The sequence below is a fragment of the Dipteris shenzhenensis genome, chromosome 30 (genome assembly GCF_047967505.1).
Source record: "Dipteris shenzhenensis isolate YYH24624 ecotype China chromosome 30, Dip_SZ_1.0, whole genome shotgun sequence".
Taxonomy (NCBI): Eukaryota; Viridiplantae; Streptophyta; class Polypodiopsida; order Gleicheniales; family Dipteridaceae; genus Dipteris; species Dipteris shenzhenensis.
In genome coordinates, this window is record NC_141625.1 from 50,417,015 (window position 1) to 50,440,291 (window position 23,277).

The following is a 23,277-nucleotide window of genomic DNA, read 5'->3' on the forward strand; positions in this document are numbered from 1 at the left end:
TTAGGTCTGGTCACACCCTGCTGCTGGCCAACTCATTGGCAGTCCGAAATCTGCTATCTTGGTTTGTAGACCTACAGACTGGGTTTGTAGACATGGCCGACCAGGGGTGGCCTAAATAGCTGCCTCCTGCTTGGTATTCTGCCCCGCTTGCACTGCTTCTCTTGTGGAGTCCTGGGGCTCCGTAGCTGCTGCATATGCCTGTGGACTGCTCTGGCTGTTCCATTGTGTGCTGTGCGGTTGCCATGTATGCAGCCATGGCTATGAGCCTTAGAGGTGTGGGTGGAGGCAGATATGGGGTTGTGGGGATGGGGTTGGCCTCCCGATCCCTACCCTGGCTGGCTGACCAGGGTAGGGCTTGGGAGGCATATAAATAGCAGCGTCGTGCTTGGTATTCTGCCCCGCTTGCACTGCTTCTCTTGTCGAGTCCTGGGGCTCCGTAGCTTCTGCATATGCCTGAGGACTGCTCTGGCTGTTCCATGTGGTTGTGTGCTGCGTGGCTGCCATCTAGACAGCCATGGCTATGGGCATTAGAGATGTGGGTGGAGGCAGATCTGGGGTTGTGGGGATGGGGTTGGGTGGAAGATATGAAGCTCATGTGCCACCACTTGACTGCCTAAGGTGTGAACACATCAGGGTTGCTCATAGTTGCAGAACATTAGAGCCAAGTTTTATTAGCTAGTGGAGTAGCAAGTTAAAGAGGCTTGTACCTGATTGAAAAGAAGAGGGGAGGAGACATTAAATGCAGGAAGCCATTTATTGATGTGCTAGATCCAGATGAGACTGAAACAAAATTATGGAGGATACTTATTTAGTTTTGCATAACAGCAATATATTTGTAGGTCTTTTTGCAGCCCATAGAGCATGGTGTACTTTTTATCTCTTACCCTGTATTTTAATTTTATTCTCACTTGTTCTTGTGGATGATTGAGTTACTATCTCATGTGTAAGCTTTACTCGTGCAGAAAATTATTGGGCCGTTATAAGCCATCGCAGGCCTTTGAGGTTGAAAAAGCAGTTGCCCATAGAAAGGTTGTCAATAGGATACTTGATGCCATTAAAGGTGAGGATGATGTCAGGCAGAAGTTGGAAGGTTTGAATGTGCGACTTACTGCTCCTGCTGTGATTGATGTAGTAAAGGAATTACCAGTAGACTCAGCTTGGGACTTTTTTTGCTGGTCGAGAAGACATAATGGGTTTAAGCATGATAAACAGACCTATCTTGCAATGATCCAACGATTTAAATCAGCCAAGGTTTCAGATCATTTAAAGCAGTTATTCGAGGATATGAAAGTTGATGGCTGTGAAATACATCTGGCCACTTACACGGGTATGATACGTGCTCATACAAAAGCTGGAAAACTGGAAGAAGCCCTTGAAGTTTGGAATTTGTTAAAGCAGGTTGATATACGATTGAATATTGATGCTTACAATTGTGCTATTGGTGCGCTTTTGAAGGCAAGTAAACACCAGGAAGCCTTACAATGTTACAAAGAAATGCTGCAAGCCCATTGTTCTCCCAATGCTGAAACTTATCATTATTTGATTGAAGGTCTTGTAGCTTCGCAAAAGTTGGAATCAGCCTTTTTGATTATCAAGAAGATGCCCAGGCTTGGAGTACGGCCTTTCCAGCCAACTTATGAGCTACTTGTGAGAGCTCATCTCAAGGCTCATGCCCTGGACCCTGCAAAGAACCCCGATGCCCTTGATTCTGCTGTGAGTCTGCTTGTACAGATGAGGGATACAGATCGTGCACCAAGCAGAAGTACGATGCTCAAAGTGCGTAGGGCCTGTAGAAGAGCTAATAAAAGCACAGAAATCTTGGCAAAAGCATGGGAATCTTACTTTGCTTATGCCAATGATCCAAGCGGAGGGGACAGTTCTGGCTCTGCAAGATCTGATGAAGGAACAACCACTGGCTCAGAGCTTGAGGATACAGATGAGGATTTGGATATTGAAAAAGGTACTCTTGCTAGCCTTCTAGCACCTTGGGGATCATCAACTGCTCAAACTTTGAAAAAGATGGAATTTCGATGGAGTCCACAGATAGCTCTATATCTCATGAAAGATCTCGAAGATGTGGATGTTGCATTTGGCTTCTTTGAGTGGATGAGGAGTCAAGAGGGGTACAAGCATGATGACACGACATACATAAAAATGGTTGTTATCCTTTTGCGTGCCAGAAGGTTTCCAATTATTGATTGTCTGCTAAATGAGATGCATGAACAGGGTCTGGAGGTGCCACCATGGTTGTTTAATCAGATAATTGAATGTTACAGCTCATGTCATGATGCTCTTGGGGCTCTTAAAGTATTTGAAAAAATGGGAGAAATGGGTACAACGCCTGATGGATCAGTGTATACTGGGGTTATAGATGTTCTGATGAGAGATGGGATGTATCAGCGGGCCATGGAAGTTTATGGTCAAATGTTGCAGGCAGGCCATGAACCAAACAATTTCACCTACTCTGTGCTGATAAATGGCCTCGGCATTGCTGGTAAAGCTGAAGCTGGTCATAAGCTTCTGCACATAATGCGCAAACATGGATATCAGCCTAACGTTATCACATACACTGCCCTCATAGGTGGCTATGACAGGTTGGGGAAGCTATCAAATGTTGTAGAAGTATTTAAGGAGATGCAAGCAGCTGGAATAGAACCCACACCAATCACTTACAGAGTTTTATCCCAAGCTTTTTTCAGGGCGGGCAGGTGGGATGAAGGAAGAAGGATGGAAGAGAAGTTACAGGGTCTTCTTTCATCAGACGTGGGCTCAGCAGTGATGGAAGAGAACAGGATTTCAATCATCAGAGAAATTCAAAAAACTCTGGAAGATCTTGCAATTTTCGACTCGTAAAAGGCATCGGCATCATTTTGTACAGGTTTGGCCTATTTTGGGGGATTCATTACGTGATCTCTTGACTGTGCATTACCTGAGTATTGCAGTCTTCTTTGTTCTACATGCGCACGCACATTCTAGTAGGATCTGAGTGTTAGGATCTTTGCAAAAAAGGTCCACTGTGTTAGTTTGGCTTTTAGCAAGAGCCCCCCTTTTTTCCACTTCTATTGCTGCAAAAGTAAGATCTATTCTTGCTCAGTGTGGAATATCTGAAACAAACTGGAGGTAATATTTGCTGCTATTGAATGCTGATCTGCTGGCCCAAAGATAAGGAGAACGGCAGTCTGCCCATTGCGGTATGAAATTATGTGTTATTGCTTTTTACTCCAAGGACAACTTACTTCAATCCTTTAAATTTCACAGCATCTACAATCCTACCACAGGGTAGTGGATAATGGTTGGACTCGCTCCTTTGTTCTTTGAGCATCCCTTCTACCTTTGTAAGGAAGTAAATGATTGAGACTTGAAGAGGAAGTCACTATGGGAAAGGATGGGATGATCTATCATATTGTTTTAAAAAATAAAAATAAAATAAATCCTCACTTTCACTATGGGAAAGGATAGGATTATCACATAGTTGTAGCAAAGAGATCACAACTAACCTACAAATTGAAGGAGAAGCAGCAATCTCTCTCTCTCTCTCTCTCTCTCAAAATCAATCAATCGATAGGAGAAAGGGATAAAAACAAGGCATGGCTGTGTCAAGTCTATGGGATAGGGGTACATAGGATAGATTGCACATGGTTGTGTGGAACTGCCGTGGTACTCTATGGTCTGATCGAGGGGGATCCTCAAAGACTTAAAACTAGTAGAGATGTTATCTTTTATATTGAGACACATGAGAGCTTTGAGAGAGGACTACCCATAGCAACCAGATACACCACCAATAGGAAGGAGATGAGGAGAGATACAAAGATACAAGATTCTAGGGTGTAGTAGTTCTTTTTAGATCACACTTGAGGCCTCTCATATTTGTGATGCGAAAATAGTAGCATCACTACACACATGGATATGAGTTGAGACATCTGATGCAGACATATGCTCGATCTTCATTGGAATACTACTTTCTCTCGGATACATCGTCTTATGTGCATTAGGTCATTGTGAATAGCCATATTTTATATGAGACAATACATGACATCTTGGAGTTCTCTAGGTAGGGGAACATCCTTCTCTTAGGGGATTTCAACACATGCATAGGGAGTAGATAGGTTATGATTTTAAACACCTCACGAATGGCATTGCATCGACATAGCTTATAGACCTATGCTTACGTAGGGGCAACCGTTGTTCACGATGGTCCCATATGCTAGGGCTCTAGATCAAGGCATGACTAGAGAGAGAGCTTTTAGGTACACTTTCATGATTCCTTGATGAAGGGGTGGTTATTTGATACATTGGTGGGGATGGAGGCCATGTACATAGCACCCTTCTGTAGGAGTGATCTCTCGATGGTTGGAGGAGATTTGAGAGCCTATAGGTGAGTTATGGGATCTTGGATGATTGAGCAAGCCCTAGTCCCCACCAAATAGTATAGGCAGAGTTTGCCATTACTCCATTCTGATTCGATGTCATATTGCAGACAATGACATGTGTTTGTCAGATTGGGGCTTTGCTCAGTTGGGGATTATCAAGGTTGGCTCTAGAGTCATCTAGGCAACTAGCGGACAGAAGGGTTAACACGGCTTGGTATGCATGTATATCTAGATGGTTTGCCACTTTAGATATTCTAATGGATCTATCGTCGCCTTTTTACTATAGTTGGGATGCTTGGCCTTCTCGGATTCCACGGGATGAGATTAAAATGTATCATACGGTTGCAACTTGGATTCGGGCTAGGTCTTTCCTACCAAGCTCAAGTTTTATTGTGATCACATCTTGAGAGTATTCGAATATTTGGAGGGCAAACAAGTGTCACATGCTCTGAGGATTGCCGTTGGACAATTTAGGTCTCGTCCCACGAGCTAAGGATTGAGATAGGGAGCGTTATAGACACACCTAGAGAGCAACATATTGCACACTATGCAGCTTAGAGGAGGATGAGACAGAGGAGCACTTTCTCTGTTTATGCCCGGTTTACTACGAAACTCATAAACGATATCATTGCCTCTCTAGGAGGGACATGGATTTGGACCACTATCTCTACTTTCATGACCAAGTTTACATTGGCCTTTATATGATCAAGATGCGATGACATAGAGAGAGACTATTGAGACAAATCAGACACCAAGAGGAGGTAGTGACAGCGGAGATAGAGTTAGATTAGACACAACGGCATGTCATAGACTTCGACGCATTTAAGTTGGCACCAAGTCACAATCAAGAGGAGCTAGTCGAGATCGGGATAGCGTGGGTTACCTTTGCCTTCGCCTTCGGCGTTGCCGTCGTCATAGCCGTAGCTGGAGCTTGACCCTCCTCTTACTCCCCTTTGCCTTCCTTCTCTATCCTATCCCTATTTTCCCTTCCCCTATGACATATGACACCTTTTCGCTTCCCCTATGTCAGAGAAAAGGCCAGCTCTATAAATGAGCTGGAAAAGATTACAAAGTTGTATAGCAAAATACTCATTGCTTGCCTGTGTACGATCATCAGTGAATGTCGGTAAAAATTGATTAGAGAGTGCCACAATCAAGGCATCAGGAGCGTTGGGTTGGTGATTACCATCAACACTGGAAAAGATTTGCTCTTTTGATTCGTCAGAAAGGAATTCCCACCAATTGTCGAGAACATGAAGCCTTTGGTAGTCTCGACTGCTGCATCACGTGGATTCCATCTGTATACCGTGACTAGAGACATCATGTGACCATAAAATATTTTCAAGAGATCCTTCATGGCCTGAGGAGAGGTAGCATCAATATTAAGGATATAACTCGGAAAGGATTTGTGCTGCAAGCATCGCTGCAAATCAGGTTGCTCGTCAAGATCGCCGTCCATGAAATGAGTTTGAAATTCAGCGCGCATGAAATGGGAGCTAGGGGCATCATGAAAAGTCGTGCAACGTCCACGCCATGGTTGCTACTATTGCTGTTGTTGCTGCTGTGGTGCCGAATCTTTATCCATTGGTTCATCCTTTGCTCCTTGATTCATGTAAAGAGTAGGGAGATCAATAGAAAATGAAGTCTCACATCTGGGAGAAGCAGGTGGTGATTGCAAAGGGCACTGAGGAGGTGGCAAAGGCATGGGATCAGCAGGTTGCGGAGGAGCAGGAATTGCTTCAAAAGGGTCGCGTGGAACAGTATTGGCAAAATGGGTAGGATCAGTCCATTCACGTCAGTGGCCCCAGTGCCAAGTATTATCATACAAGTGCAAGGACTCAATAACAGGCTGGACAGAATGTGAATGTGTAGGAGGGACTGGAGTGGTAGGTAGAATATGAATAGAATGAGGGCAGATGTACTAAATAGTTGACAGGCCTGACATGAATTGCACAATACTCAGAACGGGGTTTCATAGAGAGACCGCTGACCTGGACATAAAGACAGAGTGCAGTAGAAAGATGCGGATCTGCTAAGGACATCTTAAAGTTCAGATACACAATTGTATGGACATGTTCACGGTTAAGGTTATCGTGAATAAGACCGATTCTAGCGTCTTTGAGACGAAGATGACGAGTATCTACAAGACTAGCCATACATGTGGCATTTACACCCATACGGACTAATGGTTATATAGCTAAGACAAAACAACCATAGTGTATGTACTGGTATCTTGAGTTCTGAAAAGCATCAATCTAGTGGATATTTCGTCAGCAATATTAACAACTACTTCAGAAACTTTCACATGCTTGAGAGCACGAAAGTGGAAAGCAGAGAACTTATAGATATCTTCAGGGTCGATAATCAACATGTTCCCCAGAAGCCTTGGGATCAATAATTTCAGAGGAAGAAGAAGTAGCATGGGTAGAGGTGAAGCGGGAAGAGAAAGATTGGATCGCAATAGCCTATCGATACACTGCTGTGTCAGAAAGTTGCCTTGCTCCCTCTTCCAGGTACCAAGATTTGTCCAAGATGACTAAGCCCAAGTTCTTGTCTGCAGGTTTAATGACAATGTCTGGGTTCCTTTGGAGACTTTGAGAGGCTTGCCGTAAGGTTTTGTGAAGCTTCAAAAGTTTGAGGTATTGTATGGAAGAGATGTTTTTGGACAAAACATTCCAACCCAAGGTGATAATATTCTCCAAGGCAGGACATTGATTTGGAGGATTCCAATACTCTAAAAGGAGAGATCCAATCATTGTTAGAGGACTTGAAGAACCACCTGAGATGCATCTGTCTAGCAAAGAGTTCATACTCAGTGAAAATGCTAGATGGAGGGCAAGGTTTAGGTGGAGGGATGTACTTTAAACCTAAGCCTAAGAGTTTCTTTTCTGCAAAAGACAGCTTGTACTGGGAAAGATTGTGTATAAAGGTATTGGTAACCCTACAATCTACTTCCGAAGGAGTCTTTCTGCTAAAAAGAATCAGGGTGTAGAGAGAGGGATTCGGTAGCGGGAGCCAAAAGATTTGCCTCTCTCGATGCAATTTCTTCTGAAAGGAGGAACCGAAGCATTTCTCTGTGTGTTGCGTGAGGTGCTTCATGATCTAGGCCCTTTCTATTGTTTTCCCAAACCAGACCTCTGGGCATACCGGCTTGTCCTTGAAGAGGAAGGCTATGCATTGGAGGGGGTGGACGGCTTGCGTCTCTGTTCAAGACGATTGTTGCACTGTCCGTTTCCTTGCTTTTGGCCATTTTCCAACTTCTAAACATGTTGGCGGTTGTTTGGACGGTTTCCTTGCCTGTTTACCTACTTGTGCCCTTGGTTGGTCTGGTTCTTGCTTGGTACATTTCTCTGCTTGTTTCCCTATCTGTTTCCCTGCCTGTTTCCTTGATTCTTTTGATTCTTTTTTGGTACCCTTGCCTCTTGCTTGAGGATGTTTGATTGTTTGCTTCCCATTTTTTGACTTCTGCTGTGGAGATAGTTTTCGAAGCTGTGCTTGAACCTCGTTGCGGATCAATTGCGCAATGGATTCTTCCCGAGGCAGAGTCTCTGCATCTTCCATAGCAGCCTCTTGTGCTGCTTGTTTGTTAGATTGTACTGTTTCTTTAATGCCTTCTTGTAAACATCTTTTGATGGTCCAAGCGTTGATGGCTTCTTTGAACTCAACACTGACTTCATAATGCCAACTCTTGAGCCGCTTTGTCCACATAGTAGTGCTCACACCAATAAGTCTGATATATGCAAGCTTGTTGATGAGCTGCTGTAGCCTTTCCCCGTGAAACAACTACAATAGTCTAAGTATTCCTTATCAAGTGATGTAGTTGTCACCGCTTGAGCTTGAATAAGAGAATCTAAACAAGATTGCTTGTAGGCCTCAGTGTGAGCTTTCAATTGGAGTTCTAGATTGGCTTGAGCAGTAAGATCTGGCACTTTGATTTTGGGAGGCTTCAATTTCAAGCTGTTGGGGACCTCTTCTTCAACGTGTTGTGCCCGCAATTTCGCGAGGAAAGCATTGGCACGTTCCCTGCCTTGCGTGATCTTCTTGTACTCCTCTATGGACTTTTTACAAAAGTCTGTAAGTTGAGGTGGCATAAGAAGATCTGGGGAGGAAACATCATCACGTGCTGGTGATTGAGAGCATCCTCTTTCATGTCGAGGGGGTCTACTATCCGATCGATCATCACGAGGATGTTTCCCTGCTAGCTCGACATCATAGGGATGATTGTCGATGGCAATAATCTCCGGCATGATAAAGTTTAGGATTAAAAAAGCTGTGACGGAGTGCTGCAAAGACAACTTGTGTAAAATAAACTGTTGGCCAGCTGCGATGGCAAAAGTGTAGCTACGGCAGCAAAAAATGGAAAAAATGAAATTTCTGAGGGCCGGTTATGTGCACTGTGGAGTGCACTTAAAAAGTGCAAAACCCAAAGTGTAATGCGCTTTCTATGAACCACGAGTGCTTTTTTAAAGTGAGTGTTTGTAAGAAAAGTGTTTTTGTGTGTGCAAAGTGCGAAGCAAATGGGAACGGGAAAGTGGGCTGAGCGTTGACGCAAAATGTTCTAGGCTCTAGCAAACACTACTCCCGACCCTTACGAAGTCTTGCGTGCCCCTTTTGCCCAAAGGCAGCTAGAACATAGGACTCCACAAGGGAGGAAAGGATCTCCTATCTACTCCTTCTGCCCCTATTGCGGGACAGCAAGAGGGACATACTCCTATCGCAAGCAAACGCTACTCTCGACTCTTATGAAGCCCTGAGAGCCCCTTTTTCCCGAAGGCAGCTGGAACACAACACTCCACAAGGGAAGAGAGGATCTTCTATAAGATCGTACACACATAAATAAAACACATCAACAAACACACAAGAGAGACAAAAATGCTTGTTTTATTACAAGAGAGGTGCTTGCTCCAAACTAGTTTTGCTTGATCTCTCAAGCTCTTTAGTGGAGCACCTCTTGAAATGTGATACAAGAATGAGAGTCTCTCTCTTTATATAGAGATGGGGAGGGCTACGGTTCGCACCATTGTACATGGGATAACTCTCTCAACTTTGCATAGGAGAGCCCGTGGGATACAAGGTACAAATAAGCTCATAAATGAGTCAAAACAAACCCGATGAAGGTGCCGTCTGGTGCAAAATGATGCCGAGAACTACTACAATCTTTTTGCTAAAAAATCCAACGACACCCATCTGGACGTTTCGGACACCTTGTAAGGTGTGCACTGCTCCCGACTAGCAATTTGACTAAAAATGGCCATAACTGACTCAAAATGAACCCGATGAAGAAGCCGTCTGTTGTGAAAAGAAGTTGAGAACCAGAACTATCTCTTCACCAAAAAATATTTGACGGTGACCGGGATATCCTAGGCATCATGTAAGGCCCACATTGCTATTGAGTCACGTGTGATTTGACCAAAACAGATCGCAAATTCCGTGGATTTCTCCAGCAAATGAGAGGACGAGGTAGATGCTTTAGCTCAGGACGATTTTTGCAAAGCCGATGAAGTTTAGGGTTTAGGGTTTAGCATTTATGGTTTATGGTTTAGGATTTAGTGTTTAGGGTTTAGGGTTTTAGGTTTTAGGGTTTAGGGTTTTAGGGTTTGTTTTAGGTTTTAGGGTTTTCTACCTTTCATTTCCGAGCTCTCAAGCATGTAAAGGTTTCTGAAGTTGTTATAAATATTGCTTGTGAAGGTTCCACTGGTGTATATGTCACTTTGTTCACTCCGCATGAGATTGATACTTTCCAGACTTTTGGATATCAGTATATACATTATGGTTGCTTTGTTCTCGCTATAGAACCTCTGTTTCATATGGGTTTCAATGCCACATGCATGGCTAGTCTTGTAGATACTCGCCATCTCCGTCTTAAAGATGCTCGTATTGGTTTGATTCATGGTATCTAAACCGTGAACCTGTGCATACAATTGTGTATCCTAACTTCAAAATGTCTCTAGCAGATCCTCATCTGTCTACAGCTCTCCGTTTGTATGTCCAAGTGAAAGGTCTGTCCATGAAGCCCAAATCAGAGTATTGTGCTATACATGTTCGGTCTATCAATTACCTAGTCTATCAATTACCTAGTCTCTGCCGTTAATCCTATCCCCCGTCATGTGAATACTAAAGACTAGTGCATCTTATATGGAAAGATGAATGCTGATGTTACGCGCTTCAAGTTTCATGCTCTTCCCATGCCTGTAGAATGGGAAATGGATTATCAGAATGTGCTCGAAGAAGCTTCTTCACAACTTTCTTCTTTTCAGATCGAAGAAGCCCCTTCAAAATCAGTAGTTAAGTTTCGTACTCCTCATGAGCATGGTAAACGAGTCATGCGCTTGTCTTTCCCTTCTTCCTCCCATGTCTCTATAGCAGGTGCTCCAGATGAAGTTCTTGACTCCACTTCTTGACTCCTGAGAAAGCTGAAGATGTTCAAGATTGGATATCCTCTAGTACTATTGCAGTAAATCTTCCAGCTCAATCTCAAACTATGCAAATATTACTTCTTCTGAGCGCGTCCATCCAATGCAAATGGACCCTCCGGTACAATGGCCTTGCTCTCTTGATTTCCAAGCTACATTTGATGATGGTACACTTAAATCCATTCATGCTCCTTATGCCTTGACCCAGAAGGATGATGATGACATGCCTGTTGAAGAACAATAGTTGAATTGGTGCAACTCTCATAATCTTGCTACACAGGTATGCCTTGATGCTTGTTACTCGGCATTGTATGACCTCCAGCTTGCTATTGGTAAATCAAATAAAAAAAATCATATTGTGCTCGATGAGCTCCAATAGCTGCATCTAGATCCTATTTCTACTGCACAAGTTTCTGTTTGTACATCTTTTCCTCCTTTGCCACCTGCCTCTACGAGTCCCATCAATGACTCTTTTACTCCTCCCAAAGCTCCTAGTCTTATGCTTTGGCCCATCTTCCCTGAGTTTGTTCATATTTTGCCTACCACTCTGGTCTCTTCTCCAGATCCACAGTCTGTGCAGCCTGTCACTGAGTCTTCCCACTTGTATGATAATACTTGGCACTGGGGCCACTGACGTGAATGGATTGATCCTACTCATTTTGCCAATACTACTCCACACGATCCTTTTGAAGCAGTTCCTGCTCCTCCGCAACTTGCTCCCCTACCTTTTCCAGCTCCTCAGCTTCCTCCGCCATCGCCACCTATTTCTCCTAGATCTGAGCTTTCGTCCTCCACTGATCTCCCTACTCTATACATGAACCAAGGTGCTAAGGGAGAACCAATGGACGAAGATCCAAAGCCCCTTCAAAGTCAGTAATTAAGCTTCGTACTCCTCGTGAGCATGGTAAATGAGTCATGCGCTTGTCTTTCCCTTCTTCCTCCCATGTCTCTATAGCAGGTGCTCCAGATGAAGTTCTTGACTCCACTTTTGATGCATCAACCTCTACTCCAAATTTGCCTCCTGAGAAAGCTAAAGCTGTTCAAGATTGGATATTCTCTACAAGTGCTGCTTGCTTTCCTTCTAATGCTAGTCTCCAGTACTGACGTACTACTGCAGTAAGTCTTTCGGCTCAATCTTATGATTAGATCTCCCTTCTCATTGGTATCAGAGCCTTGTTCATTCTTTGCTCGTTCCGAAAGTTGCTAAAGAGCTCCCCGATTAAAGCCCAGAGAGAGGCGTGTTGAGGTTGAGCCAATCTGCGTGAGGAATTGTGTAAAGTCTCCAATGCTTCATATTTCCAATGGCTGTTGTGATCCGATCGTTCTCTTCCCGCTTTACCACTACTCGCTCCGCGTTGTCCTCTTCTGAAATCTCTGATCCGAAGGCTGCTTGGAATATGCCAATTATCGACCCTGAAGACATCTATAAGTTTTCTACCTTTCATTTTCCGAGCTCTCAAGCATGTAAAGGTTTTTGAAGTTTTTATAAATATTGCTGATGAAGGTTCCACCAGTGTATATCTCCCTTTGTTCACTCCGCATGAGATTGATACTTTCCAGACTTCTGGATATCAGTATATACATTATGGTTGCCTTGTTCTCACTATAGAACCTCTATTTCATATGGGTGTCAATGCCACATGCATGGCCAGCAGTCTTGTAGATACTCGCCATCTCCCTCTTAAAGATGCTCGTATGGGTTTGATTCATGGTAATCTGAACTGTGAACCTGTGCATACAATTATGTATCCTAACTTTAAAATGTCTCTAGCAGATCCTCATTTGTCTATTGCTCTCCGTTTGTATGTCCAAGTGAAAGTTCTGTCCATGAAGCCCAAATCAGAGTATTGTGCTATACATGTTCGGTCTGTCAATTACCTAGTCTCTACCATTAATCCTATCCCCTGTCATGTGAATACTAAAGACGAGTGCACTTATATGGCAAGACGAATGCTGATGTTATGCGCTTCAAGTTTGATGCTCTTCCCATGCCTGTAGAATGGGAAATGGATTATCAGAATGTGCTCAAAGAAGCTTATTCACAACTTTCTTCTTTTTAGATCAAAGAAGCCCCTTCAAAGTCAGTAATTAAGCTTCGTACTCCTCGTGAGCATGGTAAACGAGTCATGCGCTTGTCTTTCCATTCTTCCTCCCATGTCTCTATAGCAGGTGCTCTAGATGAAGTTCTTGACTCCACTTTTGATGCATCAACCTCTCCTCCAAATCTGCCTCCTGAGAATGTTGAAGCTGTTCAAGATTGGATATCCTCTACAAGTGTTGCTCGCTTTCCTTCTGATGGCAGTCTCCAGTACTGACATACTACTCCAGTATATTACTACCGCCTCAATCTCATACGAACTATGCAAATATTACTTCTTCTGAGTGCCTCCATCCAATGCATATGGTCCGTCTGGCACAATGGCCTCGCTCTGTTGGTTTCCAAGCTACATCTGATGATGGTAAACTTAAATCAAATCATGCTCCTTACGCCTTGACCCAGAAGGATGATGATGACATGTCTGTTGAACAACAACAATTGAATTGGTGCAACTCTCATAATCTTGCTACACAAGTATGCCTTGATGCTTGTTACTTGGCATTGTATGACTTCCAGCTTGCTGTTGGTAAATTAGATAAAAAAATTCATACTGTGCTCGATGAGCTCCAACAGCTGCATCCAGATACTATTTCTACTGCACAAGTTTTTGTATATAAATCTTTTCCTCCTTTTCCACCTGCCTCTGCCAGTCCCATCAATGACCTTTTACTCCTCCCAAAGCTCTCAGTCTTATGATTTGGCCCATCTTCCCTCAATTTGTTCATATTCTGCCTACCACTCTGGTCTCTTCTCCAAATCCACGGTCTGTCCAGCCTGTCACTGAGTCGTCCCACTTGTATGATAATACTTGGCACTGGGCCCATCGATGTAAATCGACTGATCCTACTCATTTTTCCAATACTGCTCCACGCAATCCTTTTGAAGTAGTTCTTGCTCCTCCACAACCTGCACCCTTGCCTTTGCCACCTCCTTAGCTTCCTCCGCCATCGCCACCTGTTTCTCCTAGATCTGAGCTTTCATCCTCGATTGATATCCCTACTCTGTACATGAACCAAGGTGCTAAGGTAGAACCAATGGACGAAGATCCAAAGCCCCTTCAAAGTCAGTAATTAAGCTTTGTACTCCTCATGAGCATGGTAAACGAGTCATGCGCTTGTCTTTCCCTTCTTCCTCCCATGTCTCTATAGTAGGTGCTCCAGATGAAGTTCTTGACTCCACTTCTGATGCATCGACCCTCTGCTCCAAATCTGCCTCCTGAGAAAGCTGAAGCTATTCAAGATTGGATATCCTCAACAAGTGCTGCTTGCTTTCCTTTTGATGCCAGTCTCCAGTACCAACGTACTACTGTAGTAAATCTTCCGGCTCAATCTCATACGAACTATGCAAATATTACTTCTTCTGAATGCCTCCATCCAATGCATATGGTCCATCCGGTACAATGGCCTCGCTCTGCTTGTTTCCAAGCTACATCTGATGATGGTACACTTAAATCCATTCATGCTCCTTACGCCTTGACCCAGAAGGATGATGATGACATGCCTATTGAACAACAACAATTGAATTGGTGCAACTCTCATAATCGTTTCCAGTGTTGATGGTAATCACCAACCCAACACTCCTGATGCCTTGATTGTGGCAATCTCTAATCAATTTTTGCCGACATTCACCGATGATCGTACACAGGCAGGCAATGAGTTTTCTGCTCTGTAACTTTGTGATATTTTCCAGCTAGAGGCCTATAATGCTCATGTACAATAGCTCATTTATAGAGCTGGCCTTTTCTCTAACACTTTTGCCAAACACCATTATCTCTATAGTTTACCTCATCGACTTGGCAATGCTGTCATGGCCCTCCTCGAGGCACAAACAAAAATTGTTAATATCGACAATGTGCCTCAAGAAGTCCACAAGACCGTGTGGATTTCACGTTTGCTAATTTCTTCCAAATGGTCCAGGTATATATCAGATGCCAATGCATTGAACAAACTCTTCGCAAGAAACTTAAAAAGATTGGCATCTCTTCTTCTGTCTGTGAACAATTTGTGGGACAAAAGCAGTTTTGTCCCTCGGACATCATCCTCCAAAAGTTACAAGAGATCCTGGACCCGACATTCCAAATGCTCATGTGGATCAACTTCTTTTCCAAAGCTTTGACATCTACAGTGGCGCAAGCAATATTTCAGGCATCCCCAACGATTATTGCGACGCTGCCCTTTCACATCCAGTAAATCGTTAGGCTATTTTATTTGTGGGAAAAAGGGTCATTTTGTCAAAGACTGCACTGAGAAGCCGCGTAACTCTCAAAACGCCAACTCAAGGGCTTCTTTACCACACTGTCCGGCATCCCGACCAATGGGAAGTTGTTTCCCAAGGAGAATCTGGTGAATCCATGCTAGATTGTTTCGAATCAAATACTCCTCAATGTTTAGCTTGTCAATTGAATGATTCTTATGATTACTCTCGGGATTATTTATGCATGGTTTGTTCTGATGAAGATGATCCTAATGTTTATAGCATGATGAATTATCCTCACCAACGGGATCCTTTCCACATCGACATTGAAATATCTTTGACAAGCTCTAGTGATACACCCGAAGAACAACCCCCTTCACGACACTAACCTAAGGTGTTTTCTCAAGGCTCCATGCGTCGGGGCCATGGTAAAGGTAGGGGCTTTAGCCGAGATATAGAGACTTCCGTTGAACTCTTTGAATCCTCTCTAGCATCCCCAACTTATCGCCATCATCCATCCATATGGTATTTTTGTCTTTCTGTCTTCCGATCCCCATTTCTGTCCATACACCTATTCCACCTTCTAGTCATCTTCCTCCGCCTTTCTGGAGAACCCTTGTATCTACTCTCTCTACACCAGCTCCTCCCCTCCATCCAATATTTCCCCATACTAGCCCTGCTCCAAAAGATGACATGTCTTCTTCCCAACACCCTTTATGCTACGACCAATTTGAAAGTCTTGGCATTAGCATTGAGGGCCTCAAAATCCATCTCAAGATCATCACAGACAACTACACCAAACTCCAGTCATCAATAGATTCTCTTGATCACAAGGTAGTAGAACACCTGACCTAATGTAAGCTCTATTCTCTTTCCATTGACGCAAGTCCCTCTACCAGTGTTTTCTCTCTGCAAGATTTCTTTACCCAACCAGCTTCTCCGATTCGTAATCCCATGAAGACCTCGTTAATAAATGTATAGATTCATCTCCCTGACATTCCTCCCTACTCTTTAATAGCTCTTGTTGATATTGGCTCAGGGTTCAATATTTGTAAATACAGAGCACTTCCCTAGGCTTGCTGGCAGGAATTACAATCGCATGACCAAATGCGTGGCTCAACTATGGGTGATGGTGTCATAGCCTGCAAATGCTTTGCTTCCAATATTTTGATCTCCCTTGAAGGACATTCTACTTCGATTGATTTCTACCAGCTAGAATCTCAAGGGGTAGACATGGTCATTGGCAAATATTTCCTTAACTGCCACCTTCCTTTTGGTTTTTTTGCCACAGAGATGGTGTTGACAATCCAAGGAGCACTAGTTCGTCTTCTGGCTCGAGAGCATCTAAAGAAGGTATTAATGCCCCTCATGGAAGACCTGGAAATTGTTCATCAATGCTCTTCCCCTTTCTCTCTTAATTATGTCAATCCCCCTCCTGAATATGCTGCCACTCCTCCATCACCATCTCCTACTCCTTCTGGTCCATTCAGTCCCATGCCTGATGATGCACAAAGTCCCCTTGAAGGATCTGAATTAGATGAATACATTCAAAGCCTTATCCAAAATGATGAGCAGAGAAGCTTGAGGACCTCACAACATACTCTCCTCATGCTCTCCTCCCTGCGAGAAATGCAACAATGGTTCATCCAAGATTGCAGCAACGAATCTCCTTTAGCCTTCAAGAAAATCTTCCAGCACCAAGTTTCACTTCCCCTATGGGAACATTAAAAGCCCTTTAAGGAAAGACCTTATGAGTTTACCCAGGATGATCGGGTTCTTTGCAATCAAGAGATACAGGAACTACTGGATATGGGTCTCATCTCACACTCTCGCTCCGAATGGGCTACAGCTACCTTTTATGTCAACAAACACTCGAAGCAGAAGCGTGGTAAAAAGCTGGAGGTAAGGAAGGTGGAAAGGACTTATGCATAGAATCATGTTGAGAGGGAACATGACCAGTGTGCAGCTGTTGGAGTTCCTCTAGAACAGTTTTTATATTCTAATCTAATTTACAAACAGCAAGTTGTAGGTCATATAATACAGAGTAGCAAGCATCCAGACATACTTGAGTGGCTAAATTGTCCACGGTTCCACTATGGGCGGTGGAGTTATCGCTTGTTAACGATTTGCTTCCAATATCTTGATTTCTTTGGATGGGCATCCTACACATAATTATTTTTACCAACTTGAATCCTAGGGAGTAGATTTAGTCATTGGCAATGATTTCCTTAATGATCATCTCCCTTTTGGCTTCTCCGCCACTGAAATGATACTGACAATTCAAGGAACACTTGTTCGCCTTCCCGCTCGTCAACATCTTAAAGCCCCTCATAGAAGACCTCGAGATTGTGCATGAATGTTCTTCCTCATAGAAATCAATGTTGGTCAGATGCCCGTCAAGAGAAATAGCAATATCTGAGGCATACCTCTTACAAGCTATGAGCCCACCACCCATTGTTCAGCCACGCATTTGGTCATGGGGCTCCAATTGTTGCCAGGAGGAAGAAGGGAGAGCTCTGTATTTACAGATGTTGAAGCCAGAACATGTGTCAACCAAAGCAATTAAAGTGTACAGGGGTACTTCGGGGGGCATGAGTTGGATACGGACAAGCCAGGTCTTCATGGTATTACGAACTGGCGGTGCTGGCTGAGAGAAGAAGTCATGCAAGGAGAGTACACTTGGAGATAAACCAAGTTCAGTGTAAAGCTTGCACTAACTTCTTATGAATTGAGCTACTATCACCTAAGAACATCAATAGATTACCAATTCTCTTAAAAAGGTGGTGTAAATAAACACCTTTATGTATAAGTGGTGTGCACACACCTTTATGACCATTTCTTTTAGAAAAGTGGTGTACATAAACCCCTTAGAAAGGTAGTGTACATAAATCCTTTTATGTGTAAGTGGTGTACATATACACCTCACTTGGTATTAAAAAACATCCTTAACTATAGAAATACATTGACATAAAGTTTAAAATACACCATTAAGTATAAAATGGACCTCATAAACAATCTTTATACACAATAATGAGAGTAAAGAAATCAAAAAAGTAAACTTTTGATTAGATATTCCCTTTACATAGAAGTTCAAAACTTGCGAACTTCAAAACTTATGATTACAAAGCCGTCAGCCATCATGTTCCTCAATACCAATGTCCTCAATGCCAGGCCCTTGACTACCAGGGTCCTGACTAATAGGCTGCTCTAGGATAGTACCAATGTCCTCAATGCGCCCTTGACTACCAAGTTCCTGACTAATAGGATGCTCTAAGACTGGAGTCTCAGTAGCAAGGTCCTCATTAGTTTGCTCTTCAATTCCAAGCACCTGCTGACTAGTAGGCTGCTCTAGAGTCTGTAAGGTCATGGCTGAAGAACCATTTATGCCTCCTGGTAGCTCCTCCTGGTCATGCTTTGCCTCATCCATACCTTCTTTGTGTAAGGCTTCCTTACTTGATCCACTTGCATGTCCTTCACCCAAGATCAAGTTTGCCTTCCTCACTTTTAATTTCAAGGGAAGTGCTTCCACCTCTTTAGCCTTACCTTTTCCTATGATGTGTTGTACTACTACTTCTTGCTACTACGGGCCTTCTCGTATGATGAGTGGAACCTCCTTCGCTCTTGTTGACAATTGATCACCCTTATTCTTTGTGCGGATTTCTTCTTGGCGTAAGTCATTGGAGAAGTGCAACTGTAATATGCGTCAAAGAACTCAATCTGATGGGGGGTATCAATGACATTTACATTTCTACCTTGGCATAGCAATTTCTCAGCAGCAAAACCCATTCGATACAATGCTACTTCCCACCCATCGTTCAGTAAATTCTTTGTCATCTCTAGTATCACATTAGGATGCATCGACTTTCTGTAATCCACCATTGCTGCATCAAGCTTAACCTTCTTGTCCTCAAAGTAATGAAGCTCGAGAGTCTTTAAAGGAATTTTGATTCGATTGCCACCACCCCTGGATAAGAAGCACATCAAGAAAGGCTACAAGACTTGAATGGTAGTGCCTTCCAAGACAGTCATATGATTGCGTAGGACTATACCATGGTATACTTTTGAAAGTAAATACCCAAATGCAGATGTCAAACTCGCACACAAGGAATCCCTTTGTGATTCAGTCACGAACAGGACCAACGTTGATCTTTTCTTATCTGCCATAGGACCTTCTATGATAAACTGCACAAGTTCAACTATCCATGACACTGCAAGGTCTTGCAATTCAACTATGAAAAATACACATGGCTTCTCCCAAGCATGATTGCTCATTGTTATGAAATGCTCTGTATCAATGCCATTGATGTGTGCAAAATTTGTATCATTCTCTGACAGCAAGATATCATAGGAGAAGCTGAATGCAGAACCATCATGTAAACCACCAATTGCTCTACCTTGGGCAGTGGATTGCAAGGCCTTTTTCTTGATGTCCATATATTCTGTCTCAACAACCTTTGGCATTTTAGCTCTTAGATCCTTTGTTGGTGTGGCATCTACATCCATTGAAGCCAACCACTTTATGTCTTATCAAGGAGTTGACCTAGGCTAAGTGCTTTCTTCTTATCCACATCAATTGACTTGCCAACTAACTCATCATCAGATTTTAATAAAGACAATAGTGCGGAGAGAGCAGCCTCACTTTGAATCATTCGGGTGAACACTTCATCCAAGTTGCTATGCTTGCTCTTCTTTCCAAAGAAGCAGTCACCGCTTAGGATCTTCTTGCATACTTCTTCTGTTATTGCATCTGGAACAAACCTTAATGCTCTCCACCAAACAATAGACATCGGTTTCATTATTTCTTTGCTCTGAGTTGCAGTGTGCTCTGGTGCCTCAAAGGATATGTTTCCTATTTCATATGCTTGGCAAACATCCACGATGCTCTGAAACACTGAGTCCTCACGGAAGACAATGCAAGTAACATCCTTGTATCTTGCAACGGTGGTGTTTAGATCCTTTGCCTCAACCTTATTACTTGATACGTCTTGCATATTGCTTATAACACCTTTCAAGCATCTATAGAACCGAGTCCTCTTTCCCATGTACTCAGATGTAGGTCTCTTGCCCTTCACTGTTTGTGGCTTTCCATAGCCCACCCATAACTCCCTTGCCCTTATTAGGATCTTAGAAAGAGAAGAGCTTTTTTCAACCTAAATGGAGCAGAATTCAGCCTTTCTGATTCTAGAATGTACTTCAAGTCATCGTTAAATATGCATACATGACAAATGACCCATTGAAACTTGTCCATCCACTCAATGTGTGGCAAGTTTTCTTTTCTTCCCTCATCAAGGGCGATCCTGCAAGCTTCACAAAAGTGTTGCCCATCAATGGGCTCAAACGTGCATCTTTCGAAGGAGGATGTAAGTCTTCCACACTTATAGAAAAGTCTGCAAGACTTGTATCTTCTTCTTGCGGATCCTCCTGATCATCACTATCCAATTTTTCACCTGGTTTTAAATAGCCTACACTTGAATGATCTACACGTGGAGTAGGAGTTATTTTGGCTCTCTTTCTGGGAATAGCTGTGGAACTTAAATCTGCTCCACGATCACTCCTTCTTGTTCCTGTAGTTGTAGCAGTCGATGGTGTAGGTATAGTTGGAGACACTGTAGTTACTGCCACAGATATTGTAGTTACTCTTACCGGAGATACCGTAGTTATCGCCACAGATATTAGCAATACAACTTGAGGGCTACATGTTATAGATGGCGTACTTACTGCTGTTGAAGGTAAAACACCACCACTTGGAAATGCATGCCACATTTTCTTCAATGCTTCCAAGGCACTAAGTAATTCTTGGGATCCCTCAATTGACTGTGGTAAGGGCTTCAAGAAGTGCTTGTGCATAACTCGTAACTTGTAGACCACATCGTTATTCTTCCCTTTGCACACAACCTCTATCAAATTGTTTTCTTTAATGTTGATGGTTGAGACCATGCCACCATTTCTTCCAGCCTTTAGAGAATATTTCATGCTTGACACATTCTCGGCAGTGATCACCAAAAAATACTTTGATTTGCGCTTCATAAAATATCAAGCATGTTCAAGAAAATTGAAAGACACCTTAGAACCAAAACTTGAAGCCATAGCTTTCTGCAAAGCAATCAAAAATAAAAAATGAGAATTACAATGATTTTCAAACTCAAAATATAAAAAAATTTGCTAATTAAATATTTAAATATTAAAAATTTAAAGATAATTAAAATTTTAAAAGTTTAAATATATTTTTAAAAATATATTATATTGAAATTTCAAAAGTTCAAATATATTTTTATATTTCTAGATACTATTTTTTTATCTAATATTTTTTTACATAAAAAATTTAATTCAAAATATTTTATAAACATAGATAAAAAATTTTAATTTAAAATTTCTAAAATTTTATTTGATTTTTTAAAAATTTTATCTTATTTATTTATATATCTATATATTTCAAATTTAATTTAATTTTCTATTTTTTTTAAATTTTATTTATTTATTTGATTTTAATTAATTATTTTTTAATTTACATATAATATAATATAATATAATTTATTTTGAAAATTATTTTTAATTATTTTATTTTATTTAAAAAAATTATTTTATTTTATTTTAAATATTTAAATTTATTTATTTATTTAAAATTGTATTTGTTTTAATTTTTTGATCATTTTTTTAATTTTTAAAAATTTTTGTTTTATTTTATTTATTTAATTTTAATTTTTTATTTAAATTTAATATAATATAATTTATTTTTTTAAATTTATTTAGTTTATGTTATTTTTTTAAATTTTATTTTATTAATTTAAAATAAAAAAATTAGTCTCCTTTTTTTTGGGTTTTAAATTTTATTTTATTTATTTAAAATTAAAAAAAATCATCCTTTTTTTTTTGTTTGGGGGGGGGGGGGCTAAAGGGCCCCTACTTAAAGGAGGGGATTAATCCCTCCCCTAAGGCCCCTTAGGGGCCTCCTCTTGCGTGTGCAATAGGTTAGCCCTCGCGGGCCGACCTGTTGTGCGCGTAACAGGAGGCCCTTAAGGGGCCTTAGGGGAGGGGATTAACCCTCCCCCTAACATGTTGCCCATGCAACAGGTTCGCCCGCGAGGGCTGCTTGTTGCGCGCGCAATAGGTTAGGAGGGGGGTTAATCCTCCCTCCTCCCCCTCCCTCTTCCCCGCCTCCCACGTCCCGCTCTCGCCTCCCCACCTTCCACCTTCACCTCCCCCGTCCCCGCCTTCGCCTCCTGCCTTCCCCCTCCTGCCTCCTCGCCTTCGCCTCCCCCTCCCCGCCTTCGCCTCTCCCCTCGCCCCTTCACCTCCCCTCTCCCAGCTCCCTAGCTCCCGCTTCCCACCTCCGTCCTCTCCTCTACCTCCCCGCCTTTGCCTCTACCTCTCCTCCCCAAAACCCATCCCTGTCTCCCCGCTCCCAAAAAAAAAAGCTTTCCGCCTCTTCGCTCCCAGCCTCCCTGCTCCAAAAAAAAATGATCGAAGGGGAAGGGGAGAGGATTCATAATCGAAGGGGGCAAGTAGGAGAAGAGGGGAGGGGGAAGCAGAAGGAGAGGGAAAGGGAGGAGAGGGGAGGGGAAGGGGGAAGCGGGAGGAGGGAGGGGAGGGGGAAGCAGGAGGAGAGGGGAAGGGAGAGGAGCGGGAGGAGAGGGGATGGGAAGCGGGAGGAGAGGGGAAGGGAGGAGAGGGGAGGGGAAGGGAGGGGAGGGGGAAGCGAGAGGAGAGGGGGAAGCGAGAGGAGAGGGGAAGGGAGGGGAGCGGGAGGAGAGGGGATGGGAAGTGGGAGGAGAGGGGAAAGGAGGGGAGGGAGGAGAGGGGAAGGGAGGGAGGGAGGGAGTACTTGGGTGGGGAGGTGGTGGAGGAGCTCGAGGAAAGTTATGAGAGAGAATGAGAAGAAGTAGAGTTTTATAGGAAATGGGTAGCTTTTAGGTCAAGTCAGCTTTTTTAGGTTAAGTTAGCTTTTTTTAGTTCTTTTAGGTTCACTATAAGTAGAACGTTCTTTATTCTCTTTTTCAGTCAAAGTTCATTCTTTCACACTCCACGCTTCTCTCCTCTCATCAACTTGTTGTAGGATTCTCAAAAATTTTAAAATTTTGCAAGAGGTGAGTTTATTTCCAACGTATTGCGTATGCAAGAACTTCTAAGAATCAAGTTTTTATAAATTTGATTTTTTTTTCAAATCCGATTCTTTTCTCAAAAACTTGTTGCGTATGCAACAACT

At 42.6% G+C, this 23,277-nt stretch overlaps 1 protein-coding gene across 2 annotated transcripts in view; it reads left to right on the forward strand.

Annotated features, from left to right (window-relative positions):
* The window catches only part of LOC147882276 (uncharacterized), a 48,736-nt gene extending 45,316 nt beyond the window's left edge, over positions 1-3,420 (forward strand). For both annotated transcript variants that reach the window (XM_087401948.1, XM_087401949.1), the window contains one exon: positions 963-3,420. In XM_087401948.1, coding sequence (XP_087258074.1) covers positions 963-2,853 — 1,891 coding nt within the window. In that variant the 3' untranslated portion in view covers positions 2,854-3,420. The remainder of the gene's footprint in view (positions 1-962) is intronic.
* Positions 3,421-23,277: the final 19,857 nt, after the last annotated feature.